At 38.6% G+C, this 20,198-nt stretch overlaps 1 protein-coding gene across 2 annotated transcripts in view; it reads left to right on the forward strand.

Annotated features, from left to right (window-relative positions):
- LOC103734421 (guanine nucleotide-binding protein G(q) subunit alpha) overlaps positions 1 to 20,198 on the forward strand; it is a 320,299-nt gene that overhangs the window by 257,453 nt on the left and 42,648 nt on the right. For both annotated transcript variants that reach the window (XM_008833346.2, XM_008833345.3), the window contains exon 5: positions 2,584 to 2,713. In XM_008833346.2, coding sequence (XP_008831568.1) covers positions 2,584 to 2,713 — 130 coding nt within the window. The remainder of the gene's footprint in view (positions 1 to 2,583; positions 2,714 to 20,198) is intronic.

The following is a 20,198-nucleotide window of genomic DNA, read 5'->3' on the forward strand; positions in this document are numbered from 1 at the left end:
ACACATAAAATAAAAATAATAAATATTTTTAAAAGATATGAATGGTCTTATGATCCTATCAGTAACAGTAATTATATGTTTTCAGAAACTTTTTGTTGTTGTTTTGTTTGGTTTGGTTTGGTTTTTTGAGACAGTCTCACTCTGTAGCCCAGGCTGACCTCAAAGTCTCAGCAATTCTCCTGCCTCAGCCTCCCAAGTGTTGTTTTATATTCTTAAAATAAACCACTCTGGAATTTTCAATATTCCTGATTTTGAAAATGGGGTAATTAACTGTCTGAATTGACGTATCCGGGGAGAACGGAAATCTGCTATTCGTGCTGCTCTTCTTGTCTTGACACTTTAAATGAAACATTTTTTAAGATGAAAAAGCAGCAGTAAGATATTCTCACTGAATCTCATCTTTGACAATCTCTTAACGGTACTTTTAGTCAGAATACAAACCACATGGTGCTTTGAGGAAAGAAACTGTCCGTGTCTTTGACTTGAGCGTTGAGCTGAGCTTTCAGGGCGGCCGGTTCGCAAGGCTGTGCGGCATCAGGGTATGATGCAGCATCTTCAGCCGCCCTGCGGAGCTGTGCTTGGGGCTCTGATTGGCCTGCGCTCTGCTATTTCTTGCCAAAGCAACTTTTTTAAAAAGAAGTCTCTAATCATTCTTTGCGTCTGTGGTCTAGCCTAGCTGACACATACTGCTCTAAAATATGTGGCTGCGAGGTAGGTGGCGCTTTGAAAATATTTCTGCACCTCTGTTTTTTCTTCTAGAAAATGGCTGTTTTAGATGGTCACCAAGGCTCCCTGCTGTGTCAGCACCCTGTGTTACATGATTTGAGTTTACAACATCTAGATGTCTTTGGGACAACCAAACTTCCTCCTTTTTATGACTATATGACAGAATATTTTCAGAAAGCCTGTAGCATTTCTTGGGGATTTTCACATCCTCTCTGACACTTTGTGCACTGACATTGAAGGATATTTTTGCTACTGCAATGGAAGTAAGAACTTAGTTCTCTAATTCCTGCCATCCTCAGAGCACAGCGTGGGGTCCCTGTAACACAGCTTCTTGGAGTACAGATTCCATGGAAATGATTCATTCATGTGATCATGCCTAGGAGGAGCCAGCATTGTAATGTTTAGTCAACACCTAAAATTTTCACTTTTGATGTCCATAGCTCACAGGTCTCTTGGATCCATTGTTTTCCCTTCCAGTCTCTCTTCTGTACCTTTGAAACCTTTTAGAAACACTCACTGGGAAGATCCTTGAGTTCTGAGTTGGGGAAATAGCTCTGTCAGTAAAGTGGTTGCCTGCAGACCCCCAGAATGCAAATACAAAGCCGGTGTTTTGACATGTGCTGGTAACCCAAGTGCTATGGGGTTGAGAGAGGCAGAAACAGAAGATTCCTGGGGCTTATTGGCCATCTGGTGTAGTCAGTTGAACTCCAAGTTCAATGAGAGACGTTGTCCCAAAAAATAAGGTGAAGAGCACATAGAGGATGATATTCGACATCAACCTCCACACAGATGTGCACACATACCCTTACATGCACACACAACCACACACACACACACACACACACACACACACACACACAAAGAAAAAAGCTTTGAGTTCTTAGGTTTAATTATGAGGAAGTCTGAGAGCGTGAAGACAAGCACCATGTCCAACAGATGCTTAAGCAGCTCTGACACTCTCCAGCCTAAGCCTCTCATTTTCTGAGAGCCTTCCTCCCTCTGCATGTTGGGTACATCAGTCAAGACACAGGTTCAGCAGTCCAGCAAAATGGATTCAGTTGAAATACTGCTAGATATGTGCAAATACACATCACCACTCAGTTCTTGGTGTCAGTGCTAGTATCTGAAGGTGGCCAAGCACAGAGTTGCCATGTTAAAAACAAACCCTGGAGGTGGTTCAAATGATGCCTCTGTGTAGTTTAGTGGAGCATCTTGGTATCTTACACCACACTTCATTTCCAGAGGGTGGCAAATTGGTTTGTGTCCCATGTTACCTGATACAGCTGGACCTGTCCCAAATTACTACCAATATTGAAAGTAAAAAATAAATAAATAAATAAATAAATAAATAAAATAAAAGATCTTCATCCTACAGAAGGAGAAATAAGTGGTCAGGTTAGTTGAAGTGTCACCCCATATGAAATGTATAGCATCTATGTCCTTTCATTGTGTCCTGGTCATTCCTAGTATCCCAGGAGACATAGGAGGGTCTTTGCTCTAACTGTCTAGAAAATGAAAATGAGCTTCAATATTTTTTACACACAAATGAGACTCCTGTGCCTGCCTTTTCAGTGAACAGTTAAATAAAGTACTGCTTTGCTTGGCATGGGTAAGGAATTTTTTATATAGTTATAATTTTCATACACATCTGGTACTTTTCCAATAACAACCAAAAACATGTGTTGCCTGGAAAGTCTTGATTTTCTGTCAGGTAACAAAACATTGGTAGATATTCATTGAGCGTGAATTGGCTTAGAGGCTGCTGTCTCCTAGTTTATAAGTAGTGTATTATAAGTAGTTGTATTGATATTTTTTAGTTTTTCATTGTTATTAATGTAACTGTTGTTAACTTTTCAGAATGGTGGATGTGGGGGGCCAAAGGTCAGAAAGAAGAAAATGGATACACTGCTTTGAGAATGTCACCTCCATCATGTTTCTAGTAGCGCTTAGCGAGTACGATCAAGTTCTTGTGGAGTCTGACAATGAGGTAAGTGCTCTTTGGACAGGCGATGAATTATCATTTTATTATCTGATAGAAATAAATGATGAGAAGTAGGGTGAGAATGCAGTGAGCTGAAGTCATTACTTTCTTGACCATGATTTCAGGATTTTTTACTTATTTTGTTTTTTTATTACATTTATTTTGTGTGTATGCACATGCATACTCTGTGGCATACATACGGAGATCAGAGCACAGTCTGTGGGAGTCTGTTCTCTTCTTCCCCTGTATGGGCTCCAGGAATCAAGCTCAGGTCATGAGACTTGACAACAGCACCCTTACCCACTGAGCCATCTTTCTGGCCGTGTGGAACCACATGGTACAATCAGAGTGGTAAGCTTTTCTGTCAAAAGTATCAACAGTTCTGTGTGCTTAGATCTAAGTAGAACGTGTTTGATACTTTAACACTGTTCAGAGGTTCTGAGTAATCACACATATGATTTCATAACCTTTCTGTGGCATAGGATTCGGAGTGTTGCGTGAATCACCTATTTTGTTTTGCTTTCATTTTGTTTAAATCATTGTATGATGGGTGGGTCCTAGCAAGTACTCAGAACCAACTTTGCAGCTGGACTCAAATCAGTTCATCGTGTAGCCGTAAAGTGCCTTTATGCCAAGATCTTTCTGCTCCTAGTGTACTCATATGCCAATCTGGAGAGAGGGTTCAGGATTATGACCTCTCTGTAGCAGGCTAACTTAACAGGTATCAGTATGGATATTGAGGATGGTAGAGGCATGATGATGAGTCAGAGTTTATTGTGGGAGATCATTAAGGGGTATAGTAGGGAACCGCCTTTAAGCTGGACTTCAGAGTATGTGTGCCTGAATGGGGGTGCTGTTGATAATCCTGACAGCATTAGAACTTGCAGATGGATAGGCCAATAACTATAAAGTTAGAAAACAGAAGGAAGTAAGAAATTCCCAACAGTTGATTAAAGATCTGACATGTCAAAATTTACTTTTTTAACACACATTTTTAGATACATTTATGTAATTAATATAAATTCCTGGCTTCTTGGTTGTTTTAAGATAGTTTGCTTTCTGCAGGTCTTAACAGTCTTGTTACAGTACAAACCCATTCCTTTGTAGCATTTCTTTCGTATGTGCGATTGCTACCCTTCTACCAACCAGTGTCTCATACAGAGCTGTGCATTACCTGTTCATGCATGTCAGTGTTTTTCTTGGTTTTACCAGTATATAGGGGTTCCCATCAACCAAAGGACTGAGACTTGTTAGTGACCCAGGTGCCTCCTGAGCTGTAAAACAATGTGCCTACAAACAAGACAAAATACATGTCAGTTATCAAAATATAAACTAGGGAATTGTTGCCAGAATTTTCACTGTAATACCTCTGTGTGTTTTCTATCTCTCTATGTTTTCTATACCCATTTGTTGTTATATAAATCTTGCAGGCTGTATTTTTAATGTATTGCATATTTTAGATCCATTATAAAACAATCTCATTTCTTTGATTGATGGATCAAAACCACAAATACTTTGATGGTTTGCCTACTGTGTTGTGGATACCAAGGTATCTAAACAGATACAAAACTGGAGAGAAAAATTAATGTTGCCCTGAAGGAGCTTGTAAAGAACAAATTTTTTTATTAGATTATGGAATATAAAGGGAGGAAAACCTTTCTGTGTAGATCTTTTCTTATCTTTAGTTTCCTACCCACTAAAATAAAATTTACATATGTCAGCTCCACAGAAAGTAGAGGAAGCACATGTAATTTCATTTCTATGTTTGCATTATAGCAAGAGGACAGTGTTTACCCATACACATTTTATACAAGATAAATGTGCCGTTTTTCCAAAGAAATGCATGTTATGAGTTAATGGTAATCAATTTGCCACTTTAAAATTAGCAAAATTAAAAAGAAAGTCGATTCTTGATTCTTGCTGGTCATGGTGGCACATGCCTTTAATCCAAGCACTTGGGAAGCAGAGGCAGGCAGATCTCTGTGAGTTCAAGGCCAGCCTGGTCTACATAGCGAGTTCCAGGACAGCTGGGGCTACAGGGAGACCCTGTCTCAAAAAAGAACCCCCCCAAAAAAAGACCTTTGAATTAAATATTATGTTTATTTTAAAACTCCACTAAGTAATAATACATTATAAATTATGTAACAGAAAGAAAATGTATATGACCAAAGGATTTTATATATATCAAAATATATAAAACTGAAGTGTATCATACAAGTAAAAACTTAATCATGGGGGGGAGGAGGTCGATTCTTTAGATGACTTGTCAGCCAAGTCCATCAAAGCATTCAGGTTCCCCTTTTATCTGAGCCGCACCAGTTTCACTAGACATTGTAATAGAGATCTGGTTTTTGGTTCTTTTGTTTATTTGGTTGGTTGCTTTGGTTTTTTTTTTTGTGTGTGTGTGTGTGTTGAGGTGTATTAGTTCAATGGCATTGTTTTGTGTATTGGATGTCTTCAAATTTCCTCAGTAATTTGTCTAAAAATATGATCCAGTTCCTTTGATTTTTAAGGTGATACCCTGCAACAGATTAAAATCATAAGGCTGTCATTTTCCATTTGGACTCTCTAGTCAGTTGTTGTGAATATTTTGAAAGTCCAGGCTATAATTTTGGGATGTAAGTCATGCCCAGTTTGTGGTTCTTTCTGAGGCCTTTTCAGCAGCCTGATGCTGGCATCAGATGATCCAGAGGCATAACAAGAAAAGTGCTATCCATCACTCTCTCCATCCATGTTAACCATAACCAGCACCCTTGATAATTACAACACACTGTCAGAAATACTTGTTAATACTAGAATGATCTTTTTTAAAAATTTCAGTTGTACTAATACATGACAACACCATTGCTTCCAATTTATTAAACAATTAAGGCAATTCAGAACTCCAGAATTATAGTTTCCCAAACTTTTGGTGTGGGTGAGACAAAACAAGAATAAACTCCCTGGGCAGTTTGGTTTTGGTTCTCAAATCTTATAGTCATAACTTGGATTCAAAGCAAACTTTACTATACTTCCCTTGGTATATATTTGGGAAAGAAACCTGAGAGTGAATTTTCATACCTTTTTTTTTTTCCTATCCTAGGAAGCTGTGAAAAATGTACTGCAGACCACAAGCAAAAATAGCTAAGAAGTATTTTAGGGGCTAGAAAGCTCAGGTATTCAGTAAAGTGCATGAGGACCAGAATTCAATCCCCAGGACCCACTGAAGAAAGCTGAGGTCCATGGTAGTGCATGCATATAATCCCAGCTCTGGGGAGACAGGCGGATCCTGGGACTTACTCATCTGCTAGCCTAGGCTGTTTGGCAAGCTCCAGGCCCAGGAGAGTGGCTGACATGGATGGAGCCTGAGAACAGCACAACACCTGGCCTCCAAATGCACAAACATATGTAGGCACAGGAATGTACAAGAATGCTTTAGATTATTCCCTTTGTTTTGGCTTTAAATATTTGGAAAGCTTTACGTATTAATTTCCAAAAGTTTACATAGATGTGCTTTTTGTCTATGATTTTCAGCCTTTCCCAAATAATAATTTGGGGAATGAATTTCTTTCTCTTTTTATCTCCAAATAAGGAAATAAGTCATGAAATAGTGGGCAGGCAAAACCAAAGTTGTAATGCTGCACAGATTTCTGAATCCCCTTTCCCTCTTATTTTCCCTGTGTTAATATACCAGCATGCGGCCAACTATAACTCCTTCATGGGCACATTATTTCAGAGCCCCTGAAAGTCTAGAACAGAGTAAGATTTGCAGTGTGCTTATCAGTATAAGCTCACACACAGCTTTCTGTCTTTATTTTTCTGGATTTCTGGTTCATGACTATTTACGTATTCATACAGAGATGCTTTTCTCAGACATTATCTGAGGTTCTCCCAGACCTGGCTCTGTAGACTCTCACGGAGTGAGACTTTTTTTTCTCCACATTTCCTTTTAATGTAAGCTTCTGAGTCTTTTGAAGTGGACATAACAAATTGTGTTACCGTTTTTATTAAATCGTCTAGATAGTCCCTCCCAAACCCAGGTCTTCCTTTGTCCAAGACGGATTTCTCAACATTAGTTCTCACATTTATCCTTCAAACCTGATTCTTGGAGTTGTCAGTTGGTAAGTCAGACATTTTTAATGCCTTAGCATTTCATGCCTCTTTAAAACCTGCTAAACCATTACTTGTGCATTACAACAAGGATTATGGCTCTGGCCAAGATGCCTCCTCCCAGTTCACCACACAGAGAAAAAGCAAGCACTGTCAGGTTGCCAAGAGAATGGGAGCAGAGTGAAATCCTTTTCTTTCAAGGAGCTGGAATTCTTTCCCTCAACCTTGGAGTCCTCATTACATTCATAGACAGTAGTGGGCCAGCAGAGACCCTTGCCTATACATTTCATCTTGAACTCTTAAAACAAGCAGTACAAAATGTGCATTTGTTTGAATACTTCTCCTGTACTATATTTTTACATGAACTTTTTTGAAGTTTTGAAACCAAAGTCCTAACATTTTCTTTAAAAGTGTGAGATATCAGAGGGTGGGACCTTGTGAAATTTCCCCATCCACACTGGCATGTCAGCTGGCATTGTCATTACGCAGGTCTTGTGTAGGCAACCATATTGTTGAGATATCATGAGTGCAGCTTCATTGCCATATCTACAAGACACTATGTAGTAGGAGGTGTCCTAGTCCACTGGCTCATCCTGATGAAACACTACAGCAATCAGTGGTTGCTGAGAGAGAAACAGTTTTTTTCCAGGGACAAGCTCCCAGGTAGGTCATCCGATCCCAAGTACTCAGCACCAAACACATGTAAGTTATACATATGTGTGTGTTTGTATGTGTGTGTATGTATATATATGTACACACATATTTGCCCCTATTTTATATATGTGTAACAGTGATTAAAGAAGAAATTGAGAGAGGGAGACATAAGAACAATTGGAGGGAGAGGAAATTATATAAATGCAGTACTCATGTATGACATCCTCAAAAAAAAGTGTGAAAAGTACTTTTTCTGCTTTAAAAATTCTCAGTGAGCTTTTGGGATTTTTCTTCAGATAACACTTAGCTCTGGGGAAAACTGCCTAAATATTGAAGAGAAAAAATCCTAACTCTAAAGGAAAGATCTGAAGGAAACTTATAAGTATTTAAAGTGTGAGCTTGGGTTAAGATAGTTGGTCTCTGGTCACAAATGGGATTGATTTTAACCCTCTCTCATTGGCTATTACTCAAATTATATGCTGTGTACACTTGGCTCGGATTCATGGCCTGGTTGATAAGGATATTTCTGAAAGTTACCCTTTTTTTATTGAGCTTTTTAAATTTCATACATTTCCCACTCAAATCCAGACCCCACCCTCCTCTGTGCCTCCCCTTATCCCCCAACCAAAGTTACTCTTCTTGCCCAGCCTCTCGTTTCCTTCTTCCTGTTCATTGTCAGCCACTTGTCCTTGTTTAAGCGCTCCTGCCTCTTCTGTCGCTCGTTTTCCATTTTGTCATCACTTGATTCCTTTTCCATCTCTCTTCTCCTTGCTTATTTTCAACTCAACCCAGGTCCTTGCACACGAAAGCCTTCTACCACTGAGCTACATACCCAGGCCTTGCAAGGACATTTTTGATCACCATTTATGACCTTGAACCAGAGTCCTAAACTTAGTGCTGTTACAGAAAAATCAGACCAATAACCAAAGTCAGGTGAGGAAAGGGAGTTTAATTTCACACTGAGGGACTGACCCATGGATCCTTTCGTAAAGGAGTCAAACCCCTTTATATTCATAGGTGAGGAATGCAAGCAAATGGTTCATAGCATATACATGATAATTATGTAAGATAACAGGGCTTCAAAGACATCTCTCCTGGATAACCACAGAGGTTGGGGGGCAGGAATTCCTGTTCTTCTCCCCCATTTCTATCTGTAGGCTTTTCCTGCTCCAAAGTTCTTAATTACCATCACATTGCAAAAGCCCTTAGCATCTGATGTGCTCTTCTGTTTCCATTATATCATCTCCTCTTCATCAATGTAATTCCTTATGTTATTCAAGAGGAATTCTGATATTCTTGACTATATCACCTGGAGTTTGATGGCCTCTACTTGCTTTTTGATAAATGTAGTTTATTATCCAAGATTTTAACAGGAAAGCTAACAGAACCATGACTACTGGTTCTGTTAGTGAGGTAGCCAGGGACTCAAATTTTCCAGGTGCTCTCCCAGAAGGACTCATTTCCCTCTTTTCCGGCCTTTATTCTCTCTAGTAATTGCTTTGCATTTTCTCTGACTATGCTGAATTGATTTGCATAAAAAACGGCACAGATACCTTCCTCCACTTACAGTTCTGGTATCGCTAGTCTCATGTAGGGGTAAGTTTACTAGCAGATTCAAGGAAATTTCCAGCTCTCAGCTGAAAAAGAAACTGGTTATTTTTCTTTGGGGTCTTTAACTGTCTAGTCAATTTCTACTTCCTAATCTCATTACTCCTCCCTTTGAAGAGGTCAGTTGAGGTTCTGATCCGCAGGGATCACTTGGGTTTTATGGGGGAGCCTCTGGCTCCTTTGGCTTTTCTTTTACCAGTTCCATCTACATAAGGATAAGTCAAGAGGTCCTGCTTGACTGTGGCCTCACTTGGAAGCATGGAGGAAACTTTTCCTCTGTGTTGACCCTCCTGTTTATAGACTGGACGACACTGGTTTGAGTCCCTTTGGTGGTGTCTCCATGACCTCCCTGAAAAAGAAGACAGGTGACTCACCACAGCCACAGGACATTGAGAGATTCCCCATCATCCCCTGGGACTTAGTTGACCTAGAAGGCAAGGAACAAAACTGTCCCTTTAAGTCCCTTTTGACCAGATTAGTATGGGCTTTTAAGTATAGAACAAAAAAACAAACATTCTTGAATAAACATTGACAGGAAGAGATTTACGGTCACAGGTTAAGAAGGGACAGTTCAGGAAAGGGATTTTAAAACAAGAATTTCTTAGGTCTGTCTCAAATGAAGGCACTTCTTTTATAAACAGAAACAGTCTCCTTTCTTTTCCAGTTTTCCATACCCTGATTTACAGTTTTCAGAAGGAAGGGAGGCATCGTATCACATGCCTATATACAGGAAATAAACTGATCAGGATTCAGACCAAGCTTCACCAAAACTGTTTTCTTCTAGATTGTATACATCTGGTTCAAGGAGGTAAAACCTAGTTTTTCTTGAGCCAAATTATTCTTGTTATAGGAAAAAGAAAATACCAAAAGTAACACTTTCATAATACAGAGAAACATAAAGGACATCTTTCAGTAGCCACTTGTCTGCATCCATTTAATCCAAATCTGTAACCGGGTGTGCAGTACAAGCCAGAGGAGTGGACTGAAAATTAACAACTCTATATCTCTATAAACCAGTTCAGACTTTTAATAAGCTTGCTTAAAGTTCTCTTTTTCCCTTCTATTCTGGAAATACCCAGCCATTTTAGTCTTTATATATAAATCTTTTATTAAAATATTTATTTTAACTTTTTAACCTTTTTTATACCATGAGACATAATAACATTTACATAAATATACCATTTGTTGTGAGAATTTACTAAGCAATTAATATTTATTCCTATATATATAAATATAGAGAGATGTCCTTGTAAGCCTTGAAGCAGGTTTTAAAGGACCATGTCACCTCTAAAGTTTTAGAGATATTTTACATGGACTTGGAAAATGTCTATTTTATGTAAAACAACACAGAGACATCCTGAAGCAGAAGTAATCATTTCTTAAAATTAATTTATATTCTTAAGTAATAAGAACCATGTTATAATTGAACAATTTTAGTTTACATGAGATATCTAGTAAATTACTATTATTATTTAATAATTGGTTCCTTAGTATTAAACATAAGACTACACATTCTCAGCAGTCCAATATAATAAATAAATAATAAATAAATAAATACTGTGGATAGACAGTGTCACAACAAACTAGTTTCAAAACCAAAACCAACATCTTGATGAAATTCTGATCAGAATAAAATGCAACTCTAAAATTTGAAACACTCAAACTAATAATATTTAAAATCTTTCATGGTTTACATAGTACAAGTGCATGTATATAAAGGAAGCTTTTAAAAGCCAGCAGTATCTCTCTCTCTCTCTGTCTCTGTCTCTGTCTCTCTCTCTCTCTCTAACATACACACACACGCACACATATATACATATATATATATATGTGTGTGTGTGTGTATGTATATGAGAATCTCATCTCAGAAATGGCTGTGCTGAACAGAACCATAGACATTGATGCTGGACATGAAGGCTTTCACTTGAAGAAAGCATTTTCAGAAATGTTATTTACATTTATTTATTTATTTATTTATTTTTGGTCTTTTTGAGACAGGGTCTCCCTGTAGCCCCAGCTGTCTTGGAACTCACTGTGTAGACCAGGCTGGCCTTGAACTCACAGAGATCTGCCCACCTCTGCCTCCCGAGTGCTGGAATTAAAGACTTTTTTTTTTTAAATGTGTATGAGTGTATTGCCTGCATGTATGTGAGTGCACCCATATCATGCGATGCCATGGAGGTCAGAAGAGGGCTTCGGATTACCCTGGAACTGGAGTTAAGGATGGTTTATAGCCACCATGCGGGTGCTGGGAATTGAACCCGGGTCCTCTGCAAGAGCAGTCAGTGCTCTTAACTGCTGAGCCATCTCTCCAGCCCCCAGAAATGTTATTTAAATTTTAATACAGTAAATATTCCTAACTGGGTTTCAAACTCAACAGTGATGGAAAACAGAATTATACATTTCATTTGCACTTAAAAGCTAATGACAGCCAAAAGTTACAGTATGATTAAAACAAGCTAATGTTTAAACAGTTTTCATTAAAGACAATTCCATGAAAGGAGAGGGTAAAGAATGGGATGACAAGAAGTATTTAGTCTTAATAAGGCGATACAAAAATTGGTCCATTGTTAAAGACCATTTAAGATTGATAATACCAAAAGCATAGGGTATAAGAAAATAATTTTCATGAGTATGATTCAATTACAGTTGTTTACAGTTAACCGTCTCACATAGTAGTGTGAGAGCACAAGCACACAGCACACAGGGTCAGAGGAGCAGCATGCTGAGTCTGGGGGCTGGCGGTCTGTGACAGCAACAGCTCAGTCTCAGAGCAATCTTTTGCTTCCTATGAGGAAAAAGGGGGAACAGAGAGGACTGTGAAGGACACAAGCACAAAATCCCATCACTGCCCAGCATCTAAGAAGACACACTGTAGAGAGCAGTTGTGAGTTAATTCTCAGAGATGTCTAGAGGTTATCACTGAATGCATAAAGTATGTGATAATTTTACAAGATAAACATAATAATGTTTCAAAGTAGTTATTCTGAACATGTCATAGTTATCTCATTTTTGTCTCAAGCTGTTCTCCTGGAGACAAGAGACTGGCTCAGGCCATCTTTGGGAGATAAGTTCTTACAAGGCACCCCCAAAGAAGCCATGTGCTACTGTGTCTAACCCAGGAGTCCTCTAGCCAGAGAAAAAAAAGCACTGCTGCCACGTGGCCATCTCCAGGAATCCAAGGGAGCTCTTCCAGATATCAGAAACCTCCATTCCAAGCCAAACTAGGAGTCCTGGTTTCAACGCTGATGGGAATTTAGGAACAGCTAGTACTTCCAAAGCAAACAAATGAGATACCTTAAAACAAGCACCTTGAAAGGAAAACTGAACCAAAAGGTATCTAACAAATAAGATCCTTAAACAATCAGCTCAGATGCTGTTTTGTATAAACAAGTAGCGCTTAAAGCTTTGAAATACTTAATAAACCTAGAGACATTGTTTAATAAATTTAAAGAAGTTTAGGGTACACAAGTTTATAAGGCCTTTGAATGCATCATCAAAATATCCATATTTATAAATCTGTACACATTTATTTTAATTGGGCATGCCAAAATAAAACTAATAATTTTGTGCACAATAAAAGAATGAAAAGAAAAACTGAATTGTCCAGTTTGTTTTGACAGAAACAACATACGAAGACAGTTATCATGGACACACATGACAGAATTACAAACATACGTGACATAATTACATGAACTCTCAAACAGCACATGGAAAATGATTATCATAGATACATATATAATTCCATGGAAACTAGGTACACCCAAAACAAAATAATCAAAGAGTTGATTAGGATGATCCTTTGCAAGTAGGCACTTATCTAGTAGCTTCCATTCAGATTCAGGGATTCTTCCCCAGAATAGCCTCATAGTTGCTCAACTTTACAGAAAGTTTTTAATTTGGGGGGTTTACCTTAATGCCATCATCTCCTGTATAGCCTAGTTTAAAGTTGTCCAGCATCACCTGGAGGACAGTCTGGGTCTGACACTTGGACTAGGAGGAACCCATCTGAAATTTTTTATGTGCCTGAGATGTATGTAATGTGTGCACAGGAGGGGGTAGAAAGTGCTAGCCTTTCCCTCATTCAGGTGCCTTCCTGGCCAGCCACCTCTTGGCGGCAAGATATCCTACCTTAAGGCCACAAGTATAATCCCTGCAACTTGATCTTGCTGGGGCCTCCCGAAATGTTATGGAAAAATCAGAGACACAATAGCCAAAGTCAGGTAAGGAGAGGGAGTTTAATTTCATGCTAACGGGACTGCCCCGCAGATCCTTCTGTAAAGGAGTCAGCCCTTGTTCAAGTTTTGGAGGGCTTTTATATTTATATGTGAAGAATGCAAGCAAAAGGTACGTAGTATATGCGTGATAATTAATTAAGGTAACATAGAGCTGCAAATGCTTCAGGAATGTGAAAGCCTTGGGAAGCAAAGACTTCCTGGTAATCAGGGAGCAGGGAGAAGGCTTCTGTTCACCTCCCGCATTCCTGTCTCCAAGCTTTTCCTGCTCTAAAGTTCTTAATTACCATCACATTACAAAAGCTTTTAGCACCTGACATGCTCTTCTGTTTCCATTATAGTGCTAAGAATATTGAACAGTAAGCCCTTCTATCTTTTCTCCACTAATTTATTTTTGCACATTTAATTGTAAAGTACATACACATACATAAAACACAAATCATTATGTAAATCTGGCTGGCCTATAGCTGATGATGATTCTCTTATCTGACTCCTGAGTGCTGGGGCTGCAGGTGTGCACACCATAACTGGCTAAAAAGTGTGGAGGGCTGTGTATGGTGGTGTATGCCTTTAATCCCAGCCCTCAGTAAGCAGAGGCAGGTAGATCTCTGTAAAACTGAAGCCAGCCTGATCTACATAATGAGTTCCACATGGGCTGGGACTAGGGAGACCTCGTCTAAAAAATAAAAATGTGATCTTAATACATTGAGTGAGTTAGAATGCTACTTGGGTTGTGGGTTCCATATGTTGAGTCATGAGCATTATTTTTAAGAAAGTAAAATGGAATAGACTGAAATGCAGTTGAATAGCAACTATCAGATTATTGCAATCAGAAGAATTATTGTTTTGTGAAACTGTTGTTTCTACTTTGAGGTGGCGGGCAGTTGGTTTGTTGAGACAGGACCACATGTAGCCTAGATTGGCCTTACACGCTTACATAGCTGAAGATGTCCTTGAATTTCCAGTCCTCTTCCAAGTACTGGGATTACAATTATACAGCACCACACTAGCTCCATTACAGTGGATGTGCATGGGGGGGTGGTACATGTGGTGTGCCCACACACAAGGGGCAGAGAAAGTAATCTGCTTGTTTCTTAGCTCTATTCTCTAGTCCAGTCTAGGCAATAAGTGAGCATTCAAACTTGTGTAGTAGCATAGGACCCCACATTTGGTCTTACACTCTATGGTTGTCTTAATAGTGTGTGAATAAGAACCTCACATTTTTCTTTCCTCTTGGCCTCCCAGCCAGTCCTACCAACAAAACCCAAAACAGGAGGTTCATAGTGAGATCACCTGGAGAACGTGACCGCCCTCTGCTCTCCCTGTGCTCCCTTACAGGATAACTGTATCTTTCATTCGCTGTTGAACTTAGTTTTATCTTATACCCCTTCATTTTAATTATTTTTAAAAACTGTATTAACCATGCCTTTCCTCATTAATCTATGCCTTGTTTATACATACTGTGTACCATCTGATCTCTCTCTCCCCTCACTTACTCCAAGGTACCACATTGATGTGCCCAGTGAGATCACTCAGGTGCCATGGAAGCCCCAAGTGATAGCTAAATGTGTGCCCCATTCTTCCATCCCCTTACTGTCCCACATCTCCTAAATAGCTTGTCAAAAAAAGGGAAAAGGCAGCATAGATTCTAAAAGGACTTGCCCTGCAGTTGCATGCTGACCAAAGTGAGTTTCTAATGTGCCCATTAGTGCCTCCTCCGCCTCTGATCAGAGTTGCCCTTTGAACTGGAATGATGAATAGACCCACACACAGCAAACCACAAATTAAAGAGTATGACTAACTGGATTTTAAATATCTGGAAAATAAAAATCTTAAAAAGTTGTATCCTTGTTTTGTGATTAAATTGCCAACACTCAGTAAATCATTTTGTAGACATAAATGTGCTCTTCCTTTGTTCAGCTTTAATTCAGCATTCACAACAATGCCCAGAGCCTCCTGCTGTTCAGTCTCTTTCCCACTGAGTAGGAAGGAAGGTCTCTCCCAAGGTCTTGCTCTATCTGGGACCTGTCACACCAAGAGGATAAACTTCTAAAATGTTGAAGCCTTCTGATTAAATGATTCATGGGTTGGCATTTCAGAAGCCAGCTAGTATTGAAGTAGATCTGCTTCCAAAGGGAAACGTGGAAAAGCACCTGTGAGGAGAAGCTTTTCTGACCAAGGTGTGTTATTGACATTGAGAATAAGCTTTGCTTTGCTTTGTTTTTTCAGCCCAGCAGGTACTGATCTTTTGGTCTCCTCTGGTTTGGTTGAGATTGTGTTTTGGTCTTCTTGCAATGGGGAGTAAAGCCCTTACCTTCCTTCTGCAAATCCTCTAGGTGTCAGGTACATGAGTGAACCCTAATTGGATAAAAGTCATACTTGGGTCTGGAGAGTTGGCTCAGTGGTTAAGAACACTGGCTGCACTTGTAGAGGACCAAGGTTCAATTCCCAGCACCCACATGGCAGCTAATGACAGTCTGTAGCTCCAGTTCCAGGGATCCAATGCCCTCTTCTGACCTCCTTGGACATTCCATGACACAGCTGCAGTTACATACATGCAGGCAATATACTCACACACATAAAATAAAAATAATAAAATATTTTAAAGAATATTTTTATTATTCCAAAGAGAAGCAATTTTTAACACATTTTTCAAGGAATAACTTGGCCTTTGCACCCTGCCCAGGGAGGGGTGCATACAGTGTTGTTCTTGATTCCTGTCGTAACTTAAAGGGAAACTTAACACAATGTCCAGAGCCCTTGATGTCATGCAAATATGCAGCAGGAACCCACTTGGGTGGCACCCAGGATAGAAAGAAGGTGGATGGAAAATAAAGTGTTTCTAAAAAAAAAAAAAGAAGAAGAAGAAATAACTTGAAGCAGGTTACATAAAAAAATATATACAATGAAGTTTAAGGTGTGAAAAGTAGGGATAAGAAATGAAAGACCAAAGCGGGGCATGGTGGCACACATCTTCAATCCCAGCACTCGAGAGACAGAGCCAGGCAGATCTCTGTGAGCTTAATGCCACAATTCCTGAGCTTAAGACCTTAATTCCTGAGCAACTGCTGTCTGATTTAGAAAATCCTTTCCTACACCTATATCTTGTAGGTTACTGCCAATATTTTCTTCTAATAGTTTCAGAATTTCCAGTTTCACATTGAGGCATTTGATCCATTTGGAGTTGCATTTTGTGCAAGGTGAAAGTTTCATTCTTCTGCAGGTGGAGATCCAGTTTTGCCAGCACCATTTGTTGAAGATGCTGTCTTTCCTCCGTCGTGTGTTCTTGGCACCTTTGTGAAATATCAGGTGGCTGAAATTGCATGTACTCAGGTTTGGGTCTTCAATGATTTTCCATTGATCTATGTGTCTATTTTAGTGCCAGTACCATGCTGTTTTTATGACTATAGCTCTGTAGTATACTTTGAGACCTGGTATAGTCATCCGCCCAGCCTTGGTCTATTTATGCTCAGGGTTGCTTTGGCTATCTGGGATCTTTTATGCTTCCATACACATTTAAGGATATTTTTTTCCTAATTCTGTGACATATGCCATGGCTTTTTTGATTGCGATTGCATTGAATGTATATATTGCTTTTGGTAGGATGATCATTTTCACAATATTAATTCTTCCAATCCATGAGCATGGGAGGTCCTTCTGTCTCCTTGTGTGTTCCTCAATCTCTTAAAGATTTAAAATTTTCATTTTTGAGATTTTTTTATGTCTTTGGTCAGGTTTATTCCAAGAATTTTAATTTTTTCTTTTGCAGCTATTGCGAGTGGGAGGGTTTCCCTGTACTCTTTCTCCAATTGCTTGTTATTGGTCTATAGAAAGGCTACTGATTTTTGTAGATAAATTTTGTAACCTACCACTTTACTGAAAGTGTTGCTCAGTTCTAGGAATTTTCTGGTGGAACTTTTGGGATCTCTTAAGTATATTATCATATCTTCTGCAAAAAGGTATAATTTGACCTCTTCTTTCCTGTCTTATTGCTCTAACAAGAGTTCCAAGCACTATATTGAAAAGGAGTGGAGATAGTGGACATCCTTATCTGGTTCCTGACTTTAATAGGAATGCTTCTAGTTTTTCTCCATTTAGAATGTTGGCTGTGGGTTTGTTGTATAAAGCTTGATTATGTTGAGGTATGTTCCCTCCAGTCCAATTCCCTTTAGGACTTTTATCATGAATATATGCTGAATTTTGTCAAAAGCCTTTTCTGCTTCTGTTGAGATATGATGTGGTTTTTGTCTTTGAGTTCATTTATACGACTGATGATATTTATTGACTTGCATATATTGAACCATCCCTGCATCTCTGAAATAAAGCCTACTTTATCATGGTGAATGATCTTTTTGATATACATCTGTATGCAGCTTGCAAGTATTTTGTTGAGAATTTTTGCATCTATGTTCATTAAGGATATGGTCTATAGTTTTCTTTTTTGGTTGTGTCTGTACCTGGTTTGGGTATTAGAGTGATGCTGGCTTCATAGAAGGAATTTGGGAGCTCTCCCTCTGTTTCTATCATCGAATAACTTAAGTAGTATTGGTAGGAGGTCTTCTTGAAGTGTCTGGTAGAATTCTGCTGTAAATCCATCTGGGCCTGGGCTTTTTTTAGTCAGGAGGCTTTGTATTACTCTTTCGATTCTCTTCTATGTTATGGGTCTGTTTAAACTGTTGATCTCTTCTTGGTTTATCTTTGGTGGTTCCCATGATTTTAGGTATCCATCCATTTCTTTTAGGTTTTCAAATTTAATAGATTATAGGTTTTTAAAGTATTCCTTTATAATCTGGATCCTTTGGGTGTCTGTTGTGATGTTTCCCCTTTCATCTCTGATTTTGTTGATTTGGATTTGTTCTTTCTTTCTTTGGGGTAACTGGGCTAAGGGTCTGTCTCTCTTGTTTAGCTTTTCAAAGAACCAGCTCTTAGATTCATTGATTCTTTGTATTGTTTTCTTTGTTTCTATTTCATTAATTTCTGCTCTGATTTCTGTTATTTCTTCCCTTCTGTTGGTTTTGGCTTTCATTTGTTCTTGCCTTTCCAGAATCTTGAGTTGCAATGTTAAGTCATTTATTTGTGCTCTTTCTGATTTCTTAATGTAGGCACTTAGAGCTTTATAAACTTCCCTCTTAGAACTGCTTTTAAAGTGTCCCAGAGGTTTTGTTGTGTTGTATTTATTGTCCTTTTTGTTGAATTCCAGGAATTCTTTTATTTCTTTCTTAATTTCTTCTTTGACCCACTCATTGTTTAGGGGTGTGTTGTTTAATCTCCATGATTTTGTGTAGTGACTAGGGCTTCTTCCAGTGTTGATTTTAAGTTTTATTCCACTGTGGTCTGATACAATATATGGAATTATTTCAGGGTTTATTTTGTATTTGTTGAGGTTTGTTTTGTGCCCCAATATGTGGTCAATTTTTGAGAAAGTTCCATTGGGTGCTAAATAGGAAGTGTATTCTTTGGTGCTTCGGTCGAATATTCGGTAGATGTCTGTTAGGTCCATTTGATGTATGGTATCATTTAATTCAGACGCCTCTCTGTTTATTCTTATATTAATGGTATTGACCAGATCTTAAACAGGATTATAGAAGAAAATTCCCCCAAATGAAGCAAAGACATCCCCATATAAATACAAGAAGCACATAGAACACCAAATAGACAGGACCAGAAAAGAAACTCTGTATGGCATATCACAGTAAAAACACTAAATGTACAGAACAAAGTGAGAATATTGAAAGCAGTAAAAGAAAAACAAGTCACATATAAGGGGAAGCCCATCAGAATTACAGCTGACTTATCCATGCAAACTACGAAAGCCAGAAGAGCCTGGACCAAGGTATTCCCAGTTCTACATGACAAGAGATGCCAGTTCAGAATACTTTATCCAGCAAAAATGTCTATTATAGATCAGGGGGAAAGAAAAATCTTCCATGACACGAATAGCCTGAAAGAATACATGTTCACAAAACCAGCCCTTCGAAGAATACTTTAAGCAATACAGAGAGTGGAGAGAGAAACACTTGTACCCTGGGGCAACGAAAGAAAATAAACAAAGGTACAATTGAGGAAACACAAAATTAGACAAAGGATGCAAATACTAATCAAAATGATGGCAACCAATACACATCTTTCAATTATAACTTTAAATATCAGTGGACTGAACTCCTCAGTCAAAAGACACAGGCTAGTTGAATGGATTAAGAAAGAAAATCCACCTTTTGGTTGTCTGAAAGAAATCCATCTCACTTTCAAGAACAGGCACTACCTTTAGGTGAAAGGATGGAAAAGAATACTCCAAGCAAATGGCACTAAGAAAAAAGCAGGGGTTGTAATTCTAAAATCTGACAAAATAGACTTCAAACGAAAACTAATCAGAAGAGATAAACAGGGTGGGTCACTTCATTCTGATCAAAGGAACAATTAACCAAGAAGGTATTACAAACCTGAACATATGTCCACCAAACTCTGGTGCACCCAAGTTCATAAAAACAATACTACAAGACTTTAAGACACAGATTAACCCCAACTCAGCAATAGTAGGGGACTTTAATATCCCACTTTGCTTGAGTGGTCCAATTTCTTCAACTTTATCCTCTAGTGTTGATAATTCTGTTTTCCATTTCATTTATTCTAGCAGTGAGGCTTTCCCCTGTTGTTTCGAGTCAGCTTATTGAGTTTTTCACTTCCTTCTTCATGTCAGCCTGAGTTTTCTTCAATGTTTCTATCTCTTTTGTGAATTCATTCAGAAGTTTATCCCTGTCTTCTTTTAGCTCTTTCATTTGTTTGTTCGTTGTTTAAATTCACTGAATTCTTTTATCATGTTTATATTTATTCTTTTGAATTCCATGTCCTGTGTTATCCCTAAGGGGTTCTCATTGTACACCTCTAGAGGACTGTAAGTACTTGAT

The sequence above is a fragment of the Nannospalax galili genome, unplaced genomic scaffold (genome assembly GCF_000622305.1).
Source record: "Nannospalax galili isolate Female #2095 unplaced genomic scaffold, S.galili_v1.0 scaffold1296, whole genome shotgun sequence".
Classification (NCBI taxonomy): Eukaryota; Metazoa; Chordata; class Mammalia; order Rodentia; family Spalacidae; genus Nannospalax; species Nannospalax galili.